The 22,565-nt window shown below is 44.3% G+C and overlaps 1 protein-coding gene across 1 annotated transcript in view; it reads left to right on the forward strand.

The window, feature by feature from the left end:
- Positions 1 to 20,378, forward strand: part of LOC144242070 (C-Jun-amino-terminal kinase-interacting protein 4-like) — a 72,475-nt gene extending 52,097 nt beyond the window's left edge. Inside the window, 12 exon segments of the mRNA XM_077776831.1 lie at positions 372 to 590; positions 875 to 1,070; positions 2,133 to 2,258; positions 3,516 to 3,596; positions 4,361 to 4,428; positions 6,613 to 6,761; positions 7,798 to 7,969; positions 9,820 to 9,933; positions 11,936 to 11,974; positions 12,912 to 13,088; positions 15,779 to 15,928; positions 16,815 to 20,378. Of these exon segments, the coding sequence (XP_077632957.1) occupies positions 372 to 590; positions 875 to 1,070; positions 2,133 to 2,258; positions 3,516 to 3,596; positions 4,361 to 4,428; positions 6,613 to 6,761; positions 7,798 to 7,969; positions 9,820 to 9,933; positions 11,936 to 11,974; positions 12,912 to 13,088; positions 15,779 to 15,928; positions 16,815 to 16,930 (1,607 nt within the window). The 3' untranslated portion in view covers positions 16,931 to 20,378.
- The last annotated feature ends 2,187 nt before the right edge of the window (positions 20,379 to 22,565 follow it).

A 22,565-nucleotide genomic window follows, 5' to 3' on the forward strand; every position in this document is an offset into this window, starting at 1 on the left:
GAGTCCATGTTTTAAATAGTAATCTTGATAATTAAAAAATTTGTTTCGCTGATTTGTCAGGTAATAGATTTCCTTGTTTGAAACCTCATTGGGTGGCTGCCAGGGAGCTCGTTAAGAACAGAAGTGTCACATATACCATGGTCAGGTTCACTTGTGCTTCCAGTAATAGGCTGTCAATTTTTTCAGCTACTTTCTCATTTTGTGAAGGTTACTTTAAATAAAATTTAAAGTTGTCCTCCTGGCAGTGTGTTCGAGTAGCTGTTTGTCTCCCCTGCATACTCTCCTTTCAAACCAATACTTGCTTTCTTGGAGAAAATGCTCCTTGTGGGGGTTTACTCAGCTATTAGAAGACGGCTTCTCTTGCTTCTCAGGAGCAAGAGAAACAGACTACCCTGCAGGGGAAGAGCTTTCAGAGTCTGGACAGGTGGACAAAGCATCCCTGTGTGGCAGCGTGACCAGCAACAGCTCGGCAGAGACAGACAGCCTGCTGGGGGGCATCACCGTGGTTGGCTGTTCTACAGAAGGGGTGACAGCGGCCGCCACTTCCCCAAGTACCAACGGTGCTTCTCCCGTGACGGAGAGGCCAGCAGGTATATCTCTGTCCCGTACGTGCCCTCGCTGTCCGGAGTCAGAACCTGTCCCACGAGCCTCGTTACGGACGGTCTCATACTTAATGTAGATCTTGAAGTGATGGGAATGAAAGAGCTTGAAGGAAGACACTGTCAAGACCGTTAAGTCGTTCCGTATTTCGTGACACAGCGTGGAGGGGGACGGGGTCGGTGGAGTGGAGTTCTACAGTGGTGTGTCATGTAGGGACACTATGGGGAGAAAAGCGCAAATTCCCACTGGTTAGCATGTTTTATTTATTTTGTAGAAAAGGAAGCAGAAAATAGTGAGGTTGATGAAAATGTTCCAACAGCAGAAGAAGCCACCGAGGCCACAGAAGGCAACGCAGGGTCAGCCGAAGACACCGCGGACACCTCCCAGCCCGGCGTCTACACAGAGCACGTCTTCACGGACCCTCTGGGGGTTCAAATCCCAGAGGACCTCTCACCTGTGTATCAGTCAAGGTATACAGACGGGTTGGCAGCTGAGGAAGCCAGATACGTGCTCACGTAAAGCGAACCAGAATCCCCTCAAGCAGCCGTGGGAATCCCACTAGTGGGATTGTGGCAGACTGTGGTGTCATTACTTACTCCCGGTGTGCCTCTACTTCTCCTTCTGCTGCATTCGTTCTGGTCCCCNACTCAGACTCTTTCTGCTCATTTTCTCCTCTGATATGATTTTGTTTTTCAATTCCATTTGGCTTGTAATTGTGCCATTTACTCCCCAGCCCTGCTTTTACTACAGCCCTACTTATCTACAGAATTGGTAATTTAGATTTCCCGTGGGGGCTTGGATGACTTTGGTGAAGTTTGTTTTCTGGCAAACGGCTCTTCCTTTAAAGTGTTCGGTAATATCGGCCCATTTAGTGAATTCTTTAATTTTATTTTCCGCCTTCTCTAGGCCTTTATAGAAAGCTAATGGGGATCCATCTAAACGTGATTCTTTTCACAATATGATACTTTTCCTCTTAGCTTAGAGAACAATCAAGTGTCTATTAACAGTTGTTAATTTAAGAATAAAATTTCGGGGCGCCTGGGTGGCTCAGTCGGTTAAGCATCCGACTTCGGCNGTTCCTAAAAATATTGACAGTCCAAAAGGAAGATCTTGGCAGAGAATGCAAGCATATTTTAACTTATTACTTTATTTTAGAAAATTCTTTATACTCCTTCTCCTTTGTGTGTGTGTATGATTTTAAAACAAACCATCCCTTCCTCTTCTTTCCCCCCAGGAAAAAACTTATAAAATTCAAAATAACCCTAAGGGAGAGCCATAATTACAGTCTGGATATTAACTGCTATATTTCATTACTATGTCTCAACTCCCTTATCTGCACCTTGGTCTTCTCTAGTATGTTAATGTTACTTCTGGTAAAACTATTGAAATACTTATTATAAGCATTTAAATTTGACTTTTCTGGAATGTTAGTGTTTAATTTTTTTTTCAAACCGTTAAACTAAAATATAGAAGTGTTCAGTCCCTGAAAACTAAGCATACTGCGATATATTTCCTTTCCCCACCTTTTCCAGTAACGACTCAGATGCGTATAAAGATCAAATATCAGTATTGCCAAATGAACAAGATCTGGTGAGAGAAGAAGCCCAGAAAATGAGTAGCCTTCTGCCGACTATGTGGCTTGGAGCTCAGAATGGCTGGTAGGTGGCCGACTCTTTTCATATTAGAGTATCTTTAGGTTTTCACTTTGTTTTTGGAATCAGAAGATGAATAAGTAAAATCTGGCACATAGGCATACAATAAAAAGTGTGGAGAACTTCCTGTACACACAGATTTTGAGGTGATGCTCCAGCTACCTCATAAACTGGATTTTCATTGCTTACGAATGGTAAATCAGATAGTTCTTTGTCATGGAATGTTCTCTTCATATAATTCTCTTGGAAGAAGAGGTAAATAAAACTTTAAAATCTGGGTGATCCAGAAATAGAAGATCCTGGACAGCATGGAGACAGAATTATTAATGCACAGAAGGTTTATGTAGGCTGAGTGTATTCAGGAAATAACAGTGATTAAACTAATTTTTTTGGCTGCGGGAAGGCCCAGTCCCAAGCATAACCGCTTCCTAGAGTTACTAGGAAAACCAGGACTGATCCCTGTCTCAAAGCTTAGGAGGTAACTGACATCACGTAGCTTGTTCACATGCTAGCGGTGTGGGGAGTTTCAGAAGATTGTGCTTTCCCACAGGTAAGCAAAGTCGCCAGTGCATCTCTTCCATAGGGGTCTAAAACTACACAGTGGGGGCGCAGCACACTTTTTCTATGAAGGATCAGATAAGAAATACGTTAGGCCTTGTGGCCATGTAATCTCTGTAGCAACTTCTCTGTGTGGTGGTGGCACAGAAGAGGGCATCGCCCTGGCCGCACGTAAGTGGAGGATCATAGCTGTGTCCCCGTAACACCTTATGGACACTGAAGGTTGAATTTCACATATGCCTCAGATGCCATAAAATACTCTTGATTTTTTCCCAACTGTTTAAAATGTAAAGACCATTTTTATCTTGCACACTCTACTAAGGCAGATGAAGGGCTAGATTTGGCCTGCAGGGCGTAGCTTGCCACTCTCTGACGTAATAAACCAGTCTGTTATCGGAAAGTTATAGTTCCATGTGGTCAAAAAGCAAGGTAATTTTTTAAAAAGGAGTTTAGCCAAGGACCCTGAGGTATGTTGTAATCTGAAACTAACCGACCGTGTGTTACTCTAGTTCTGGCTTTTCATTCTTCTGTGTTTCTCTTTGCTCAAGCAGCTGATTTCTCTGTGCTAGACTCTCATTGTTGTTACTTCCTAAGATTTTTGTGTTAACTCTTCTTTCCTCCTGAAGGGACTTTGTGGCCATTGTCAGATGTAAGCAGCGACTTGACGTTCTCTATGCCTTACCTGTCTTGATTTTGTTCTTGCAGTCTGTATGTGCACTCCTCGGTAGCCCAGTGGAGAGGATGCCTCCATTCCATTAAACTTAAAGATTCAATTCTCAGTATTGTGTAAGTTTTATTTTAGAAATTCTTCCTTTTAAAAATACATATTTTATTATAAACTATCTTTTAAGACTGTTAAAGCTAACATGCGCTTCATGATTAAGTCAATATCCAGTTTTGGTTTTTTTATTTTAGCCCTCTTTATGGAAGCTGAGTGAGATTCCAACTCTTACTAGAAAGTAAAGTAGTTCTTAAGTAGAGCTTTAGGTGAAACTTGCCAGGTTGATTCCTCACCAGAGGTGAGTTCTTTAGTACTCCGGGACCTATTTATGTTTGTTTTAGGATACATTTTATACCTCGTACTTTGTGAGTATGTTGATTGGGGCATTGGTTCACTAGTCTGTTTATGCATGTTGACTGTCAAAAACTCCAAAGTCCACTCAAGGTGTCTGCTCTGGTCTGTGGACCTTTTGCAATGAGAGAAGCTTGGGTCAAAAAGTAAAACTGCTGAGTCACCACACAGGCTGTTTATTTAGTTCTGCTGACATTTTCACAGCAAGACTTTCTCGATGAAGAGTATGTATTCTTGGGGCGCCCGGTTGGCTATAGAGCATGTGACTCTTGATCTTGGGTTTGTGAGTTTGAGCCCCACATTGGGCATATAGATTACTTAAAAATAAAAAGTATATTCTTTGGGTTCTGGTGTAAGCTCTTTGTCTATACCATGGGCTGGCCCTCTGAGAGCCTCGAGCGACTAGTTCAGTAGCATGTGGCCCCACATTCAGTCCCACATGGATGGAGAGCTCTGAAACCCCGTTTCCTGTTCGCAGACATGTGAAAGGGATTGTATTAGTGGCCCTGGCTGACGGCACCCTCGCGATCTTTCACAGAGGAGCTGGTGAGTTGCTATGAATACAGAGTGTGCGCTAATCCGTTGCTTTGCAGAAGCATTTTCTAGCAGACTGGCTTATGTTTTAAAGAAATGATACTTAATAGGAGAAAGAGTAAGGGTTTAAACTGAACGCTAACAATGGTGACTTTTGTAGATCCGTGCGTGCACGTAGTTTATCATTGCAAAGTACTCATGCCTAATGTGTGTGGAGGCAGCTGTTCTTGTTCATATACTTAGGAATTTAGTGAGAGGGAATCCTTTCTCTTTTTCAATATTTTAAAAAATAATTTATATCCACTTAGATTTGGAAAGTTTTTAAGTTTTTAATTGGATATGGTTTAATCATTTTCATGTCATGTTATTTATATCCTTCCTCTTTTTACAACCGGTGTTTCTGTCATCAGCAGACAGGGCTGGTGGAGGACCAGAAACCTGCCTTGAATTAAGGAAACTAGGGAATTCAGTGCACGATACTTCCTAACCCCTTGGTACATGTATCAGCCAACATGATCATCCGTCTTCTAGGTAGAAATTAGATTGCTAGAGCAGGAGAATATTCTATAAATATAGATACACTGAGTTTGGATTTTAGCAGGGCTTTTCCCAAAGTCTCCTCCTACCTTTTTGAGCTTGGGAAAAATGTGGGGTAGATGATATTTAGGTGTCTTTGTAACTGACAAAGAGATTGCTGGTTAAGACTCCCTGTCACTGGAGAGTTGAGGCACTCCGTTTTACCTTGTTCAGACCCTTTGTAGACTTTCTGTGACCATCATTCTCACAGCAGCTTGTGACAAGGTCCTGCTGTCACCCTCACAGTTGAGGAAACTGGAGGCACAGAGGTTTTTATTCACTTCGTAGCCAGCCAGCTAACAAGTACGAAAGCTTAGAAAAAATGTGGTAATAAATGGTTTGGCACACTGAATCCAAAATTATATTAAGAGAACAGATAAAATACATTTAATCAGTTTAAATATAAAGTTCTTCATTGGGGTTCAGAAGAGTAAAAATGGGGGCAACATGTTTGAAGAATGAGAAGTACCTAAAGGTTGACCACAATTTGGTATGAGTTACTAAACATCCTTTTTTTTTTTTTTTTTTTTTTTTTTTTTTTTTTTTTACATTTATTCATTTTGAGATAGAGAGCACGAGTGGGGGAGGGGTGGGGGGGGAGAGAGAGAGAGAGAAATTGAATCCCAAGCAGGCTCCAAGATGCCAGCACAGAGTCTGATATGGGGCTTGAACTCAAAAACCGTGTGATCAGGACCTGAGCTGAAACCAAGAGTTGGATGCTTAACTGACCGAGCCACCCAGGAGCCCCTGAGTTACTGAACATATTAAGCCTGGTAGAAATCTGTGTGCAGGATAGGGCTGGTGATGGTCCTGCCCCACTCCGGTATATAAACGTGTTAAACGAACACAGGCAAAGCGGAGTTAGGATGAAGGGTCTGTAAACTGGGATGGGTACAGAGCACATGCCAAAAATGATGAATTTTGAGAGGAGGAAACACAGAGCAGTAACAAAAAAGTGGGACTGGATTATTCTATTTCCATTGGGCAAAACTACGGACTAATGGGTAGTTATATACAAGGAGCCAGACTTGCACTTGTCAGGCATGGGGAATATTTTTTCAGAAAATTACAGCTTTTGCAAAATGCAAGAGCTGCTTTGTGAGGCTGTATGTTTTCTTTCACTGAACTCGTTCAAGCAAGATCCACAAAGCAAGCTTACAGTGGCTGATTCCCATTTGTATTTCTGTCCTCACTAAAATGATTATGTGCGTTAATTCTTAAAGTGTTAGCAGTACTTTGTCCTTAACATCTACCCAGGATACATCAAAATGCAAATGAGTGAGGGAGATGTTATCCAAAGGGTTATACCAAATCCATTCTAATTCTGAAACTGTCATTATAAACGGAAAACTTACTGCTGATTTATCCCATCACTGCTGCTGTTAGTGTGGAGATCCGGGCACCAGGTGGCTCATTGGACCAGATGACCTGTGACATCTCTTTCCCAACTTTGCAGTAGACAGAATGAGAGTCAGTCTCTGCGAAGAAAAGATAAAGGGACTACATGGTATTTTGCAGTGCTTCAGCAATACATTTATTAATTCACCCAAATAGAATGTTTCTTATGTTAAAATTGAGGAAAAGGTGATCTGCATACATAATCCACTTCTTCTTTTAAAGATGGGCAGTGGGATTTGTCAAACTATCACCTGTTGGACCTTGGACGTCCTCACCATTCCATTCGGTGCATGACTGTGGTACATGACAAAGTCTGGTGTGGCTATAGGAACAAAATCTATGTGGTTCAGCCAAAGGCTATGAAAATAGAGGTAAGTGAAGCCGTGCGTCCTGTAGTTACTGAATGGGTATTTTCTGAGGACTCTAAGACTGTAATATTTTTAGATTCTTTAGAAATTGCTTTCTGAATCCGTGTGTTGTAGGGCACTTGAGTGATTGTCGGATGACAGCTTAGCTTTCTGTGGTGCTTCACCTCTCTTGCCACTTATGACTATGGTGGGAAGTGGGGTTTGTTTTGTTTTGTTTTTTTAAAGGAAGGAAGATTCACACATGAATGTTTAAATGTGTGTCTGAATACCTATAGATACAGATGTGTATTATTTGGACACAGGGTTCTTGATCTGTTTAATTTTGTAGGGGTTGTTTGGGATGAGGGTTCTCGAGGCTCTGCCGCCCCACGTGTATGCAGGCAGATCCCTATGTGTGTCCTAGACGGAGGAATAAGATTGCAGCGGGAATCTGCTGTAAAAAAATAAAAGCCTCTTAGTATTGCTTTCCTAAAAGTTTTGCCGCAATAGGTAAATTCATTCTAATAATAAAAAAAAAAACCAGCAGGAAAATTTAAGGTGAAAGTCCTCCCTTTGTTCCAAATCCCACTCTGTTCCCTACAAGTCCCAAAGTTAGTCGCTTGGTGGGATTCCCACTGCCCCGATCTGTTTCCTCCATGCAGATATATACACACACAGACAGCATTGCTGGTTCCTTTTTGTTTGATTATAAATAGGCTCTTACTTCATGCGTTGCTCTGTGACAGTACACAATCCTGAGATCAAATTCAGCCTCTTTGTTGGACACTGCTGCAGGGTCCGGATACGCCAGTATTCCTTTCGTAAGCTGATATCCTGCACAGCGCTGAAATCTAGCGCCTTTTAGTTGTTTGTTCTTCGGTTCGTTTTGTAGTCTGGAGTAAAAGAACTGTGTATGTAAGCATAATCATATTTAGTAAATACTGTTTAGGCTCCTCTTTTAATATTCAGTCTGCCCGATTGTTGTGTCAATGAGCACAGTGTTTTAATCGTGAACTCCCACGTAATCAAAGTAACGTCGTGATTGAACAATCTTTCCTAGAAATCGTTTGACGCGCACCCCAGGAAGGAGAGCCAGGTGCGGCAGCTTGCGTGGGTGGGGGACGGAGTGTGGGTCTCCATTCGCTTGGATTCCACGCTCCGTCTCTATCATGCACACACTTATCAACACCTTCAGGATGTGGACATTGAGCCTTATGTAAGCAAAATGTTAGGTAAGCTTCCAAAGAATTCTGTCTTTATCAGCTGAAGAGTGTTTGATGTTTAAATGGCCTCAGAGGCCGTGTAGCCCCACGAGTAAGTTGCCTCCGGACTGGTGAGCTGATGTCGCTGAGAGAGTCAGGCAGCCGCCCCCCGGGTACCCCGTGGCTCTTGACGGAAACTTGGGATCATTTTTGACTCCTCTCCATTCCCCACACCTAACCCGTCACGGGGAGCTGTCAAGTCTGCCTCCAAAAATATCTTAAATCAGTTACTTCTTTATCTCTGCCATTATATCCCTGGAGGCCAGGCTATCGTCCTTACCCCCTGGGGTATCCATGGACCTCCTAAGTAGTCTCTTTGTTTCCACCCTGGTCTGTTCTCTGCACAGTAACCAGCGTGCAGGTACCACCATGACATACTTATGTAATACCAGCCACTTCTAGAATATTCCTGCTTTTAGGTGAGGTGACGTTTTGTGACCCCACCACGAAGAACGGGTCCCATGGCCTGGACCCCTCTCGAGCTCACCAGGGTCTTGTCCACTTCAGGTCCCCCACATGTGCTCTTCTAACTGTGCCCGACAGGTTCTTTTCCGTCCCTGTTTACCTGGCTTTCAGGTCATAGCGTACATGGCACATCCAGAACAGACCTTTCCTGATCTTCTAATTTGATTTAAGGTCCTCGCCTACTTTTTCTTCATGGGCTTATCATTATTGTGGTTGTACCAGTACTGTTTGATTCTTGTTTATTGTCTCTCTCCCCAAAGACCATAAGCCCACGAAGGGCAGGGACTATCACTGGCTTGTTCCCTGCCTTAGCCTAATCTAGCGCTCTGTGGCTGTTGGGAATGTCATAAACACAAGCCAGTTTCAGGGCATACTATGACCACAGGTTAAAGATCTCTAGCTTAGACTGAATGGCATTTAAGGCTCCTTCTGACTTGTCACCCTCTGTGATCATATTATTCTCAGTTCCTGTAAGTAGACCCTGTGAGTAACTAAATGCTGTTTGTCTTAAATGTAATATTACCTGTTTATGAGTTATCCTTTCAAGTCTCAGAAAATACGATGAGATGTAGAAATTCCCTTCAAATAAAAAGTGCATCCAGTCTCCTTACGTTGCGTGTCTGTGGTATCCTAAAATTTCTAAACTGCTGCAGAATCGAAGTATGTAAACAAGGAAAGAATATATATTTTGATTACAATTGTTTTTGCTAAGGCAAAGCAGAACTCTTTCAGCTTATAAAAACAAAGGACATTTGATTTTCCAATTTAGCAAGCTCTGATTTTGTTGTTTTTTGTTTTATTGTTTTTTTTTTAACTTTATTTTTATTTATTTTGAGAAAGAGGTAGAGAGCAAAGGGGGAGAAGCAGAGAGAAAGGGGGGCAGAATCCTAGGCAGGCTCTGCACAGTCAGCACAAAGCCTAAGGTGGGGCCCAAACTCACAAACTGTTAGATCATGACCCGAGGCAAAGGCAAGAGTTGGATGCTTAACCAACTGAGGCGCCCAGGTGCCCATGTTTTTTGCTTTATTTTGGGTTGGGTTGGGTTTGGATTGGTTTTGCAGCTCCCTAATTAAATCTTGTGCCCTGCCTCCTGGTCAACAGACTTTTCTTTCTGAATGGTACTGTGATGTCAGCCACCTTCAGAATTTTCTTTTATCATTTCTTTTATCACGAATGATCAGATAGGTGATAAAGCCCATTGGAAGTTGGCTTTGATGTGCACCTTCAGGAAACAACCAGCTAGCTCTGGTCAACATTTCCTCTCTCTTGTGGTAATCCAGCAATTCTGAGGGACTTAGAACCTGAAACCTCATTTGCTCTAATTTCTCAATAAAAATTTTCCCCCTGCTCTACAGGTACTGGAAAACTGGGCTTCTCTTTTGTGAGGATCACAGCTCTTATGGTGTCTTGCAATCGTTTGTGGGTGGGGACAGGAAATGGTGTCATTATCTCCATCCCGTTGACAGAAAGTAAGTATATGTGTAGCTGACTGCCACAGTGCACTCAGAGGGGTTGCAGGATGTAGTTGTGTCCAGAATTCAGGCAGAAGGAATGGTTTTGCTATTGGCAAACCTGTGGTAACTCAGAAAATCAAGGTGGTGACCAACACCCAACTGTTGTCCTTTCGTTACTTGTACAAAACTTACAGACTGTAGCGAATAGCAGTGCCCACGCTTCAGGACCAGCAGGTATAACTAAACATGTTCGACTGAGAAAAGCCCCTTTCCTCAATTTGGGAGTACCAGTCCTGTTTCCTCCTTTAGAAAAAGGTTCGAGTCCGGCTTTCTTCCAGTGTTAGTACATCAGTATCTGGAAACAGGGCCTAGAATCATTCTGGTCCTTCATCTCTCCAGCAGTTACTTTAGGACATTCTGCTTGCTTTATTTGAGGTTTAGAAAATGTTGTGGGAAGTTTCTAAGGTCAGCAAGCACTCAGTTATGCTGGAGACAAGCCTTCTCTCCTGTATGTGAAAACAGACGTGAACACAATGCACATTGTGTGTTATGTTTCATTACTGTTACTTTTGTGAACAAAATGTACATTATATGTTTTTCATATTATGTTCCATTACATTGATTATCCATCCAGCGAGCGTTTTTGTGTTTCAGAATTCATGGGCAGGGAATGTTTTGAAAACCAGTGCTTTAAGTCCGTAAGATAAGTCCATAAACAAACACCTCAGTACTGCCCTACCTTTCTTCAGGGGGCAGGGAAGAGGCGTGGAAGGTGCTGTATCTGGAGCCTTTGAAGAACCTTATTCGTTTTTTTCCTTTTTTTCTTTTTATTTATTTTGAGAGAGGGAGAGAGTAAGAGGGGGAGGGGCAGAGAGAGAGGGAGACAGAGTCCCAAACAGGCTCCACACCATCGGCATAGAGTCGGATATGGGGCTTGAACTCACGAATGCAAGATCATGACCTGAGCTGAAGTCAAGATTCGGACGCTTAACTGACTGAGCAACCCAGGTGCCCCTGAAAAACCTAAATTCCTTTTTTTAAAAAAAATTTTTAATGTTTATTTATTTTTCAGAGAGAGACAGAGTGTGAGCAGGGGAGGGGCAGAGAGAGGGAGACACAGAATTCGAAGCAGGCTCCAGTCTCTGAACTGTCAGCACAGAGCCCGACGTGGGGCTCGAACTCACGAACTGTGATATCATGACCCGAGCCGAAGTTAGACACTCAACCAACTGAGCCACCCAGGCGCCCCAGAACCAAATTCTTAATCCCAGCTGTCTTTTCTATAATTACTTCTAAATTTACATGAGTTCATTTCAGTTCTTTATAAAAGAGAATTCCATTTTAACGTAGCCATTTGAACAGGATTTTTTTTTTTTTTTTTTTTTTTTTTTTTTTGTATTTTATTTTGAGAGAGAGAGAGCATGAGCAGGGGAGGGGCAGAAAGAAAGGGGGACAGAGCATCTGAAGCAGGCTCTGTGCTGACAGTAGTGAGCCTGATGTGGGGTTTGAACCCATGAACCTTGAGATCATGACCTGAGCTGTCGAAGTTGGACGCTCAATTGACTGAGCCATCCAGGCGCCCCTTGATGGATTTCTTCCATCCAAGCACTAACCAGGCCCGACCCTGCTTAGCTTCCGAGATCAGATGAGATCGGGCGCATTCAGGGTGGTATGGCCGTAGACTGAACAGGATTTCTTAAAGAAAAAGGGGAAATAATAGCATTTAGGAAGCGCTCCCTGTTCAGTTCTTATTCTTTGAAATTGCTTTATAATAAGGAAAGCAAAATCACAGTGAACCAAATTGTCCTTTTTGAGCAGAGCTAGTCTACAGAGGCTTTGGTAAGACCTTTTCATGTTACTTGGTATTATACCAAGTTGGACTGACTTCGGTAGCGTAGTCAGGAGCTCGGAGGGCCAGGCTAGCAGCTGGAAGCGAGGCGGCGAGAGTGGAGGCTCACGGCGGCGTTGTCCCGTGCCGTGCGCCTCTCCATGGCCCTTTCCTCCTCTCTCACTGTAGCCGTAATCCTCCACCAGGGACGCTTACTGGGGCTGAGGGGTAAGTGCAGATCCTGAACCCAGCTCTTCTTCCTGGCTTCTGATGGCCACTGGGAGGCTGTCCTCTGGCTCTAGATGCCCTCTTGAATGTTCTTAAACGCCATCCACTCGCAGTCACTGCATCGCAGCAGGTGTCCTGTCGGTTTTGTTTTTTAATATTTGTTCCATAGCCACCAACCTACTGCTCAGCGGCTTAGTGTGTTTATCATCTTTTGTTGCAGCTGAACTTTCCTTCAGACTTTGTTTTCCTTCCAGTAAAAACACGAAACATCTCTTCAAACTGTCATTAATCTCCATTGTTTACTCTTGTTACCAGCCACGTTTCTTTTCATTCACTTACTGGCCCATGGAATGGGGATGTTTTGTGAGTCTGGTTGTTCTAAAATAATGCAGCAAACCATCCGTCTGGTGTAGAGCGAAGCCACCCTGTCATAGTGGCTGCACCTTTTAAACACAACTTTTTACCACCCCCCTCGAGGGAGATGCTCTTACCACAGGGGAGAAAAATCAGAAGCTAGACCGTGAAATGGTTATTTAAAAATATACACATTTGCTTTAAACTGTGTAACTAGTTAGTCTTCTAAAATGAGGGTTAAAACAACAACAGCATAAAACAGACATCCCTAAGATTCAAATCTGGGTGTTTTTTATTAATGTTGCCCCCTCCCCCTTTTAAATTAATAGGTGTGTTTCAAAGTAAGCTTAGTTATTGCTAGACTGGCAAAATCCCCTACTCCATTTACTGAGGTACCTAAAAATAACTAGCATGCTGTATTATCTTTTTTTTCCCAGCTTTGTCTTGAGTTGGCATTGCTGCCCTTGTTTTTACCTCGACTGGCTGTAGCTTTTAGATAATATCATAAGGATTAACCAGTAACCTCCTGCATCATCACCATTTCCTAGGGGGAAATATTTGGTATTTGGTTTTTCTTTTGCAGCAAATAAAACCTCAGGAGCACCAGGCAATCGTCCTGGAAGCGTAATCCGAGTGTATGGCGATGAAAACAGCGATAAAGTGACTCCAGGGACGTTTATACCCTACTGTTCAATGGCACACGCCCAGCTTTGCTTCCACGGGCACCGGGATGCGGTAAAATTCTTTGTGGCAGTCCCAGGTGAGCTAGATTATTCTGTCGAGAAGTTGCATATAATTGTCTCTTTTCTGTCCCGTGGTCCACTACCTAGTCTAGTGCTAAGTACTGGAATTACAGATAATTCCCATAGAATATATGAAAAGTTCTATAATCGGAGGTATGGATAAAGCACTATAGGGATATTTGAATGAAATTGTTTTGGAATCTCTCCTCTTTCCCCCAAAACAAATTTGTTGGTTTTTATTTAAGAGACTTTTGCTTGCCTTTTTTTTTTTTTTTAAATTTTTATTTATTTCTGAGAGAGAGACACACACAATGTGAGCAGGGGAGGGTCAGAGAGAGGGGGAGATACAGAATCTGAAACAGGCTCCAGGCTTTGAACTGGCTGTTAGCACAGAGCCCGACGCAGGTCTCGAACCCACAAACCATGAGATCATGACCTGAGCCGAAGTCGGACACTTAACCGACTGAGCCACCCAGGCTACTATTTTGTCACCGCGGGTACCAGAAATGGTCGTGGCCTAATAAAGAAGATGGCAGGAAGGAAGCCCCTGCCATCAGAATTGTATACAGGACAGGATGGAGAACATACTCAAGTACCTGCAGCAGTGTCGTGGCAAAGAGCAGCAGACTGGGGGTCCCTCCCTTGCCGCTCACATAGTTACCTTGAGCGGGTCACTCAACCTCTGCGATCGGTCCTCATTCCCCCCTCCCCCCCCCTTTTTAAAAAATTTTTTAAAGTGTTTATTTTTGAGAGAGAGGAAGAGCATAAGCAGGGGAGGGGCATCTTGAGAGAGAGGGAGACACAGAATCCAAAGCAGGATCCAGGCTCCCAGCTGTCAGCACAGAGCCCAGCATGGGGCTCAAACTCACGAACAAGATCATGACCTGAGTTGAAGTTGGATGTTCAACCAACTGAGCCACCCGGGTGCCCCTCTGGTCCTCATTTCCTAAGTGAACGTGACTGATCTCTGCTCTGCCGACCTCCTTTGTGGTGAAAATTACTGGAAGTGCTCTAGAAGTGCCATCCACATGAGAGGTGATAGTGGCGATGTCCGATGAGAAATGTTCTGTCCCCTGAGGATAGTGAACTGATGTGACTGACCACACAAAGCAGGACCCATGCCTGGAATTATTTCCCCCGTAAGATGCAAGTTTAGGAGTTCTACAGAGTTCACATCTGATACTGCCACACTAACCACGTGGCACTAGACATGATAGCGTCCATGTATTAGGCTTCTTCAGAAAAACAGAACCAGTAGTGTGTGGAAGAGAGAGATGGATGTAATTTAGGGAGTCAGCTCATGCGAGTACGGGGGCTGGCAGGTGTGAAGTCTGCAGGGCAGGCCAGCGGGCTGGAGACCCAGGAAAGGGTGGGTGTTGCAGCTGGAGTCCAAAGGCAGTCTAGAGGCAGAATTCCTTCTTCCTTGGGGGATCTACCCTTTTCTCTGAAGGCCTTCAGCTGATCGGATGAGGCCCACCCACATTGTGGAGATGAATCTGCTTTACCCAAAGTCCACTGACTTAAGTGTTAATTATATCTAAAAAATACCTCCAATGGCACTATCTAGAGTGGAGTTTAGCCACGTATCTGTGCATCACAGCCTAGTCAGGTTGACACAGAAAATTAACCATCATACTCATTTTCCTGAGGGTGTTCCAAAGATCAAATGATTAAATGTATATAACGTAGGGCTGGCACATGGTACCCCCATCAATTACTCAGTTTTCTTAGCAACATGGTAATGAGCTCCCTGAAACATACACCTTGTATATTTGTGTAGTTATTTCCTTAGGATAAATTCCTAGAAATGGAATTGCTGGTAGTATTTTTTTGCTTTTGTGAAAAAAGGGTCCTAGAATCCCCTTTGAGTCTTCTTTTTTATATTCCTCTAATCCTTCTCTTCCCCTTTTTCTCTCCATCTATTACTACTGTCCTGAAGAGAATGAGTATCCTACTCCGGGTTTTTATATTTTTACATTTGAACATATCCGTAAACAATGTGTAGTCTTTCTTGTGGCTTTGAACTTAAATGTTATGTCACATATAACATATATAAGCTTCAACTCACTTCGCATTTTTTTGAGATTTGTTACTGTTTATACATAAAAATCTAGTTCATTTAACTATGGCATAGTAAAGCTTTCTCTCCCATTTCATGCTCAAAGATTCTACTTTATAACTTAAACTATAGAATAAATGACGTGTACCAGTAATTTTATTTGCATTATCTAAATTACAAATAAGATGTACTTTTCTTAAATATGAGAGGAAAACCGTGGATTTGAACTACATTTAAATATTAATATGAATATCCAAACTCATAGTGCCTAAGTTGAAGACCTTTTCCAGTCTCTTACACAAATGCACACGTATCTTTTCCTCAGCCCCTCAGATCAAAAGATTTAGATTGTAATAGGTTGAGGCAGGCAGCTAAGACCTGCTTGGCCATACACAGGTCTCATAATAGATTTGGATCCACTCCTGCTTTGGCACAAAATGGCTCTACATTTGATTTTCACATTTGGGTTCTTATGACTTTTATAGGTGTTTTCTGATCCTACAGAGGATTCTGGCGTCCCCAATACTTTGGTTGTATCAAAATATTTTTACCTTTTTATTCAATTTTCTGAAAATATTCAGAGGAAATGAGTCTTCCCCCACCCCAGTGTGTGATAAGTAATAATCACTTCTGTTCTTGCACAAATAGGTCAAGTCGTCAGCCCACAAAGTGGCAGTAGTGGCACAGATCTAACAGGTGACAAAGCAGGGCCATCTGCACAGGAGCCTGGCAGCCAGACGCCCTTGAAGTCTATGCTCGTCATCAGTGGAGGCGAGGGCTACATCGACTTCCGAATGGGTAAGCCATTGGATGCACCAGTGCCCCAGTGATGCACCTTTGGGGAGAGATGTATGGTTTGCTTGCACGGGGCCTTGGAGAGCAGTGTCTTTGATCAGGACCTCATTTCTCGAGTTCACTTAGCTATTTCCAGGAGAACCTATAGCCTGTCTGTGACTTAAGCCTCATTTCTTCATTACCACTGCACACTGTTCATTCACAACCTGTCCTAAACTTGAAAATCATGGGAAGAAAAACCTCAGTGTCGGGACTCCCGGCTGGCTCAGTTGGTGGAGCATGCGACTCTTGATCTCAGGGCTGTGAGCTTGAGCCCCGTGTTGGGTGTAGAGCTTGCTTAAAAATAAAATCTTAAAAACAGAAAAACAAACAGAAACTCAGTACCTCGGTATATGGAGTGACGAATCTGCCATCCCACGCTGCCAGGAGTGTGAGAAGCACCTTCTGTTTGCGTGCCCTCGCGCGGGCTGGCTCCGGTCGGAGAGCTTCGCCAGCACCGACGACAGGCAGGAGTTGCTTGGATGTAGCTAGTGCGTGGGTGCGCGGGCTCTGTGTCCACGCTTTCCCGTTTATAGTCCCGTCTAGTGTCTCACTTCTCAGTTTGGAATAAATGAGAGTAGACCCCATCCCTTTGGATCAACACAGGGTCGGCCGGCTTTGACTTGTCGTTTCTGCCATCTCAGCGCACAGGCAGGCACGCCGGGGCATGTGCCCAGCGCAGTACAGTGCGCTCGCCTCTGTCCTTGCGGTCTGAGAAGTGAACTCCCTTTCTGACTCCTGGCAGCTCTGGGCCCGTGTGCTCTGAAACGGGGGTCTCCCGGGGCTGGTGCACACTGCTCACAGAGCGGTCGCGGGCCCACCTGACCGGAGTCTCCCTGTCGCCCCCCAGGTGATGAGGGCGGAGAATCAGAACTGCTTGGAGAAGATCTTCCACTTGAACCTTCTGTCGCCAAAGCAGAAAGGAGTCACCTGATCGTGTGGCAAGTGCTGTGTGGCAGTGAGTGAGCCCACCGGAGGCCGGCCGGCGGGGACGGGGAGGCCGTCTCTTCTGCATGGTTTATTTTCCCTTTTCCCCTTAATTTAATGCTCTCCTTGTGAAATCCGTTTCACCACATGATGTGTGAGCATTTTTTTTTTCCTGTTAACTTTGTCTTACAAGACCTGTCCTACCCGTAACGATACAGGAACTAGCTGTTTCACTGCACCAGTGTTCCGGGCGATTTCAGTACGTTATGAACAAATCAAAGAATGTTTACTCTCTGCAAACTGGTGAATTCTAGGAAGCAATCCAGATGTGGCTCACTCTGCCACAGCTAACGTCACTCACTACATTTGATGGGGTCACTTTTGAGCTGTCGCTAATAATGGAGTTAATGGGAACACTTGATATGTGGAACTGTACCGTTCAGTACAATAACAGTCTTCCCCGGTGTATTATAAAATTGACACAAACAAGTATCAGGTGGATTATCAGGAGTTCTCTCAATGTCCCAGGGGGCTGCAAGCCAACTGTAAAGTACTTTCACTTTCAAATCTGACAAATCTTGTTTATATATGGTATATAAAACCTTGTTTTCATCAGATTTGGGGGGGTTTTCTATTGAAGAAATTAAGAGTACACTATTTAAATAAAAATATCCTGTTTCTGACCTGTTAGAGCACTACAATTTATGAGGCCTGCTCTCTGGATTTTGTAGTGATTCCGAGACTAGCCGCCCTCATTTCCATACTGACATGTCGGAAAGGGTTCCGGCTGATATGGCTCAGAAGATCGCTTCGGCCGCGGGAGGACTTATTCTGGAGGAAACTGGGTTTGGGGTTCCTGAACCCGTGGATGGTGGTGGGTGGTGGAGGTGTCTCTGTGAAAAGCTCACCTGTTCACCAGTTCTGGGACGGCCCTTCCTGGTCCCCAAGCGTGAAGCAGCATCCGCGGGGAAGTGGCCTGTGAACTGCAGCAGGGATTTAATTAGAAACAGTATTGTCTCTGGTTCTGCATAAAACTGCAGAACAGCCAGCCCTTGGTGTTTTGTATGTAAATGACAACTTTACATATTTGTGCCCTTTTGAGATTAAAATGCCACGGTCAAAGAGGAAAGCAGTGAAGGGGAAGAAGACAAAGCCAAGATACCATCAAGTAGAAGTTGACATGTTCATCATTTTACTCATAACGCCCATTTCAAAAATTGAGTCCGGGTTTAGCGGATTTTCTTGTTTCCTACGTTTTTAAAATCCTTCTTCCCCCTCTCGAGCTTCTTGAAAATGCGTGATTTACCATTTCTTTAAGCAAAGCTAAATAGAAATTGAAGTGTTATTTTTAAAACAGAAACCTGTTGAATAACGGGCCCCGATCACCAGAAGGAGTGCTTGACGGAAAAGTAAGCAAGCACAGGTCTCAGACCGTGGAAGCTTTCTGAAGCACAGAGCTTTGTGTTTCCCGAGCTGCTGCAGAGATATTTGTAAAAAGTGTGCCACTGTCCTAAAGCCTCTGATTAAACTAGTTGATAAATACATGGGATTTAGTGAGCCGGCGGAAGCCTTTGGATCCACCAGGCCACGTCGTGTCTGGAAGCACATCGTGTACATGATTAAGCAGTGGCCACCTCAGGTGGCCAGGAGAAAGGAACCCCCTTTGGCAAAAGCTGTAGTGAAAGGCTGAGTTTTTGCTTGAGATACTTAGGTCCCTTTTTCATAGCTTAGAAGCTACACTTTTATTTTAAATTTGAGCCATTTTTGGCACTACCTAAAAGAAAAAAAAAACCCACATTGTTAAAACATTTGGGGGAGGGAGGGGAATTGCTTTATAAATTCACAAAAAGGAGACACTAAAATCTTTGGGATTTTCAATCCCAAGAAATAAACATCCCAGAGTCAGACCCCACTTGGCCGTTCAGTTTGTACATGTTGGTATGACCAAATGTCGTTTAGGAAATCAGGAGTTAAAAGAGGAAACATGCGAACATGTAACAGTGGTTCTAATTGCTCTTATTGGCTTTAACTTAAGGAATATAGGGATGTAGCTATTTTATCTACAGCTATCAGATTATCAGTGGCCCTGTTAATTAACATCAGGGACTAGAGAGAGTACAGAAATGCTCGTACATTTTGTGTCAAGGGCTTGTCCTTGTATTTGTGATATCGTTGAAGTATCTTCTGCAGATCACTTTACTTCCCCCCCTTTCCCAGTAATAGGTTTATATTCTTGTAACGTTCACTTTGGTCAAGGTGGTAAACGTTCACTTTGGTAAGAACCAGAATGTAAGCTTCTTGCAAGCAGCAAAGTGGTTGCTGCAAACTGCCTGTCGCTTCCAACTCGAGGGTAGAGAAGAGGCTTGAATACCTCGGGTTGGTCTCTCCGTGTACAAAATACACGTATTGCCCCTGCTGGAAAAAACAAGGGATACCCGAGAAGGTTCTCATTTTGTTATGCTTGGCTTATGGATGAGGTCGAACTCTGTGAAGTTGCCGATGCTCGACCATTGTTAAGCTACCAGAATGTCTGTGTCCTACCTAACCGCCAACCTAATGCTTACTATGAAATGCAGGTTAAAATCCTGAGGAGGCAAAGGGAGAATATTTTTTTGAAGAACCACACATTTTGAGAGTTGTTTTTTTCCAACCTCTGTGGATCTACATGTTTTAAACAGGAAAGAATATCTTAATGGATGCAGCTTGTTGAGAGCGTAAACCATTTTGAGCACAAACTATGCAGCACACGACTTTCCAAATTAAGTGTGTTTGCATAGAAAAGATGAAAATGCATTCTCTCAGCTGCTGTCGTGTCCATTTCTTGTAAAGGTCTTACTGCATTTGAGAATAGACCCCTTAACATAGGCTGCCTTAGTAACAAAACAAAGCAAAACAGTTGTCTCATAATATTAACCGTCCTAAAGAATGTGCGTCTTTCTTGCAAATGCCGTGGAACTGAATATTTATTTCCTTGTGAGTATTATGACCGTTACCAAAGGACTCCACCAGATTTAGGGCTCTTCTTCATTGATCATGTTGAGAAAGGGACTCGTTTGGCCCCCGTTTGTAACATGGGAAGAGTAGAGAAGAGAGAATTAAATGTGGAAATCATCAGTGCTTTTCCAACAGGGTGATGCTATTTTGTAACACTAAATGTCTTCTTCTTTCTCTTAAAAAAAAATTAAGTTTTTATTATTAATTTTGTCGTACATTTCTCAATATATTTGAATATATTTTAACCATTTTATGTTCTGAATTTGTTTTTTTGTCCTAGACATTTTATCCAGACTTTTACTGGCCTCTATAATCTGAAAAATGGGTTCTAGAGTGTCCCACTTGTTGTCTCTTAGAGGCTGAGGCTTCGTTTCTATGAGCAAAAAGCTCAGTTAGCAACGTAGTTATTTCGGTATTTATTTCTATTATGGAATCCCTGGGGTTCGGAATGTAACTTTGTACATGAAATATATATAAATATGTATATGAAACACGTATGAGGTCCAGTGTATTTTGTTCTGTTTTTGCCTTTCCTAGGGGTCTGGACTTAGTTTTGATTCAACAGTCTAATAATCTTCCCCCATCAAACAGGGCGTTCCTGAGGGTGAGGACTGTCACCCTTTGACCCTGGCTAAAGGTGAGCAGAGGGGAGTACAGGAAGATCATGTCTGCTTGGCTCACATGTTCGAATGAGATCTGAGTAATAGACAGTAGGGCTTTCTAGAAATGTGGGCGTGCTGAGCAGCAACCCACGCATGATGCAAGGCATACCATTCACCAGGTCGACTCGGTAATGAGAGGCGGGCCGTGATGGAGATGTTAATACTACGGCGTGCTCACCTGTGACCCATTTGCTTGGGAGAGACTCTGGAAGGAAGGGTGATTATGAAACTAATCATGTGCCAGCACGATGTGAACCCGTATGCAGTGCAGTGGTATTTAGTCCAATCCAGTGTGTTTTGTTTACAAGCAACATGGGGTTCGGACACGACAGTAAAAGGAGCCCTGATCAGCATGTTAACAGGACAGCTGACTCGGTGAAGGCACGGCCGTCCTTCCAAAGTTGGACGCCCTCGAGTTCAATCAATAGCCTGGCTCATTCCTGCTCGACAGGCCCTTACCTAACTGCCCCTCGGCCCTCGGGCCTGCCGAGTCGTCGTTTTTGGAAACCGATTAATTCTTTTCAGCCCCATTCAGTCATTTTACGGAGCCAGCCGGTCTTCAGGTGAGAAGCCAGGGCAGCAGCACAGGACAGGACACGCTCATTGTAGTCTTGATCCGGGAACAGGACCAGAGCACTGTCCTCGGCGCGGGAACTGTGGCCGGCAGGCCCACCCTGTGGGGAGAGACTGCTTACGCCCCAGGCCTCTCCCATTCTGTGTAGGCAGGAGAGCCCTGGTGACCACAAAGCGCATGCACTTACTTTTCCGCAGTGGCCAATTTGTTAGGAAAGATGATTTATTTATTTTGAGAGAGAGAGAGCACAAGCTGGGGAGGGGCAGAGAGGAGAGACGGAATCTCAAGCAGGCTCCATACCAGCACTGCAGAGCCTGTGCGGGGCCCGAACTCACAAACCATGAGGTCATGACCTGAGCCAAGGTCAAGAGTCAGATGCTTAACAGATTGTGCCACCCAGGCGCCCCCATACCGTTCAGTTTTAAACATACTTTCTTGAGAGACGTGGCGGTATATAGTAGGAAAGAAGGCTCCAGACCTGTCCAAGCTCTTCCCCCTACAGTGACCCTGGGCAAGTCACCTTATTGAGCACAGCAGCCCGGCCCTACTGAAGTGGACTCCCATGGGCCTGGACCCAGGCACCTTTGAGGCGTCGCAGGCAAGTGCGGTGGGGGCTTCGGCGGAGCCCTAGCATCCTCGGACCTTCAGCCTCTCATGTGGCAGAGGAGGGCGCCCTGCCCGGTGCTCCACAAAGCCCTGGCGCCAGCCACACCCGCCCGCCTGCACGCCCAGGGTTTGGCCCAGGCCCCCGGGAGGCCCAGATATCTTAATTACTTAAAATGTCCAATTTGTCAGAACGACACTGTACAAAAGGAGCCAGAGTTCGGCAACTCGATTTTCTGTCCCAGCAGAACACTGGCTCCCGCCACAGACCAAAAGTCGTTATGATTCGATCTGAGTGGAGGCCCAAAGGAGAGAGGCAGGGCACCGAGCCCCCTGCCTAGGGCACCAGCAACTTCCGTAGGAGCTGCAGTTCTGTACCCAGCCAGGCTCGCCTTCTTCCTCTCCCCTCAGCAGCGTCCTGTTCGACTGGAGCATTCGGAGAAACAGGGCCCGGGGGATTCTGCTCCCTCCATTGGGATCGGCTGCTTGAGAGGAGCTCACAAGCCCAGCTGGACTCACAGACCTGTTTTCCAGGAGCAGAAAGCTTCATTCATTCTTAGCCGGTTCTAACCAGCACATGGTGACCTGCCCAGTACTCTTTACTTTTTGATGCATGGGTAATGGAAACTTAGGGCCTTTGAACTTACTGCTACTGTAAAAGGGTAAAGGGGCTATTTCATCTCCCACTCGCTCGGTCAGCCTATCTTTTCACAGACTAGAAGCTGTGACCCGTCAGATGTTGCCATGACGAGCCTGTATTTGCATAACATCCAGTAGTGTCCTGGAAGTCTTTACTCATAGACTCGTCGTCCTCAGGTGATCAGACGCCCGGCTGGCCCTA

Source organism: Crocuta crocuta, unplaced genomic scaffold (assembly GCF_008692635.1).
Source record: "Crocuta crocuta isolate KB4526 unplaced genomic scaffold, BGI_CrCroc_1.0 scaffold352, whole genome shotgun sequence".
NCBI lineage: Eukaryota > Metazoa > Chordata > Mammalia > Carnivora > Hyaenidae > Crocuta > Crocuta crocuta.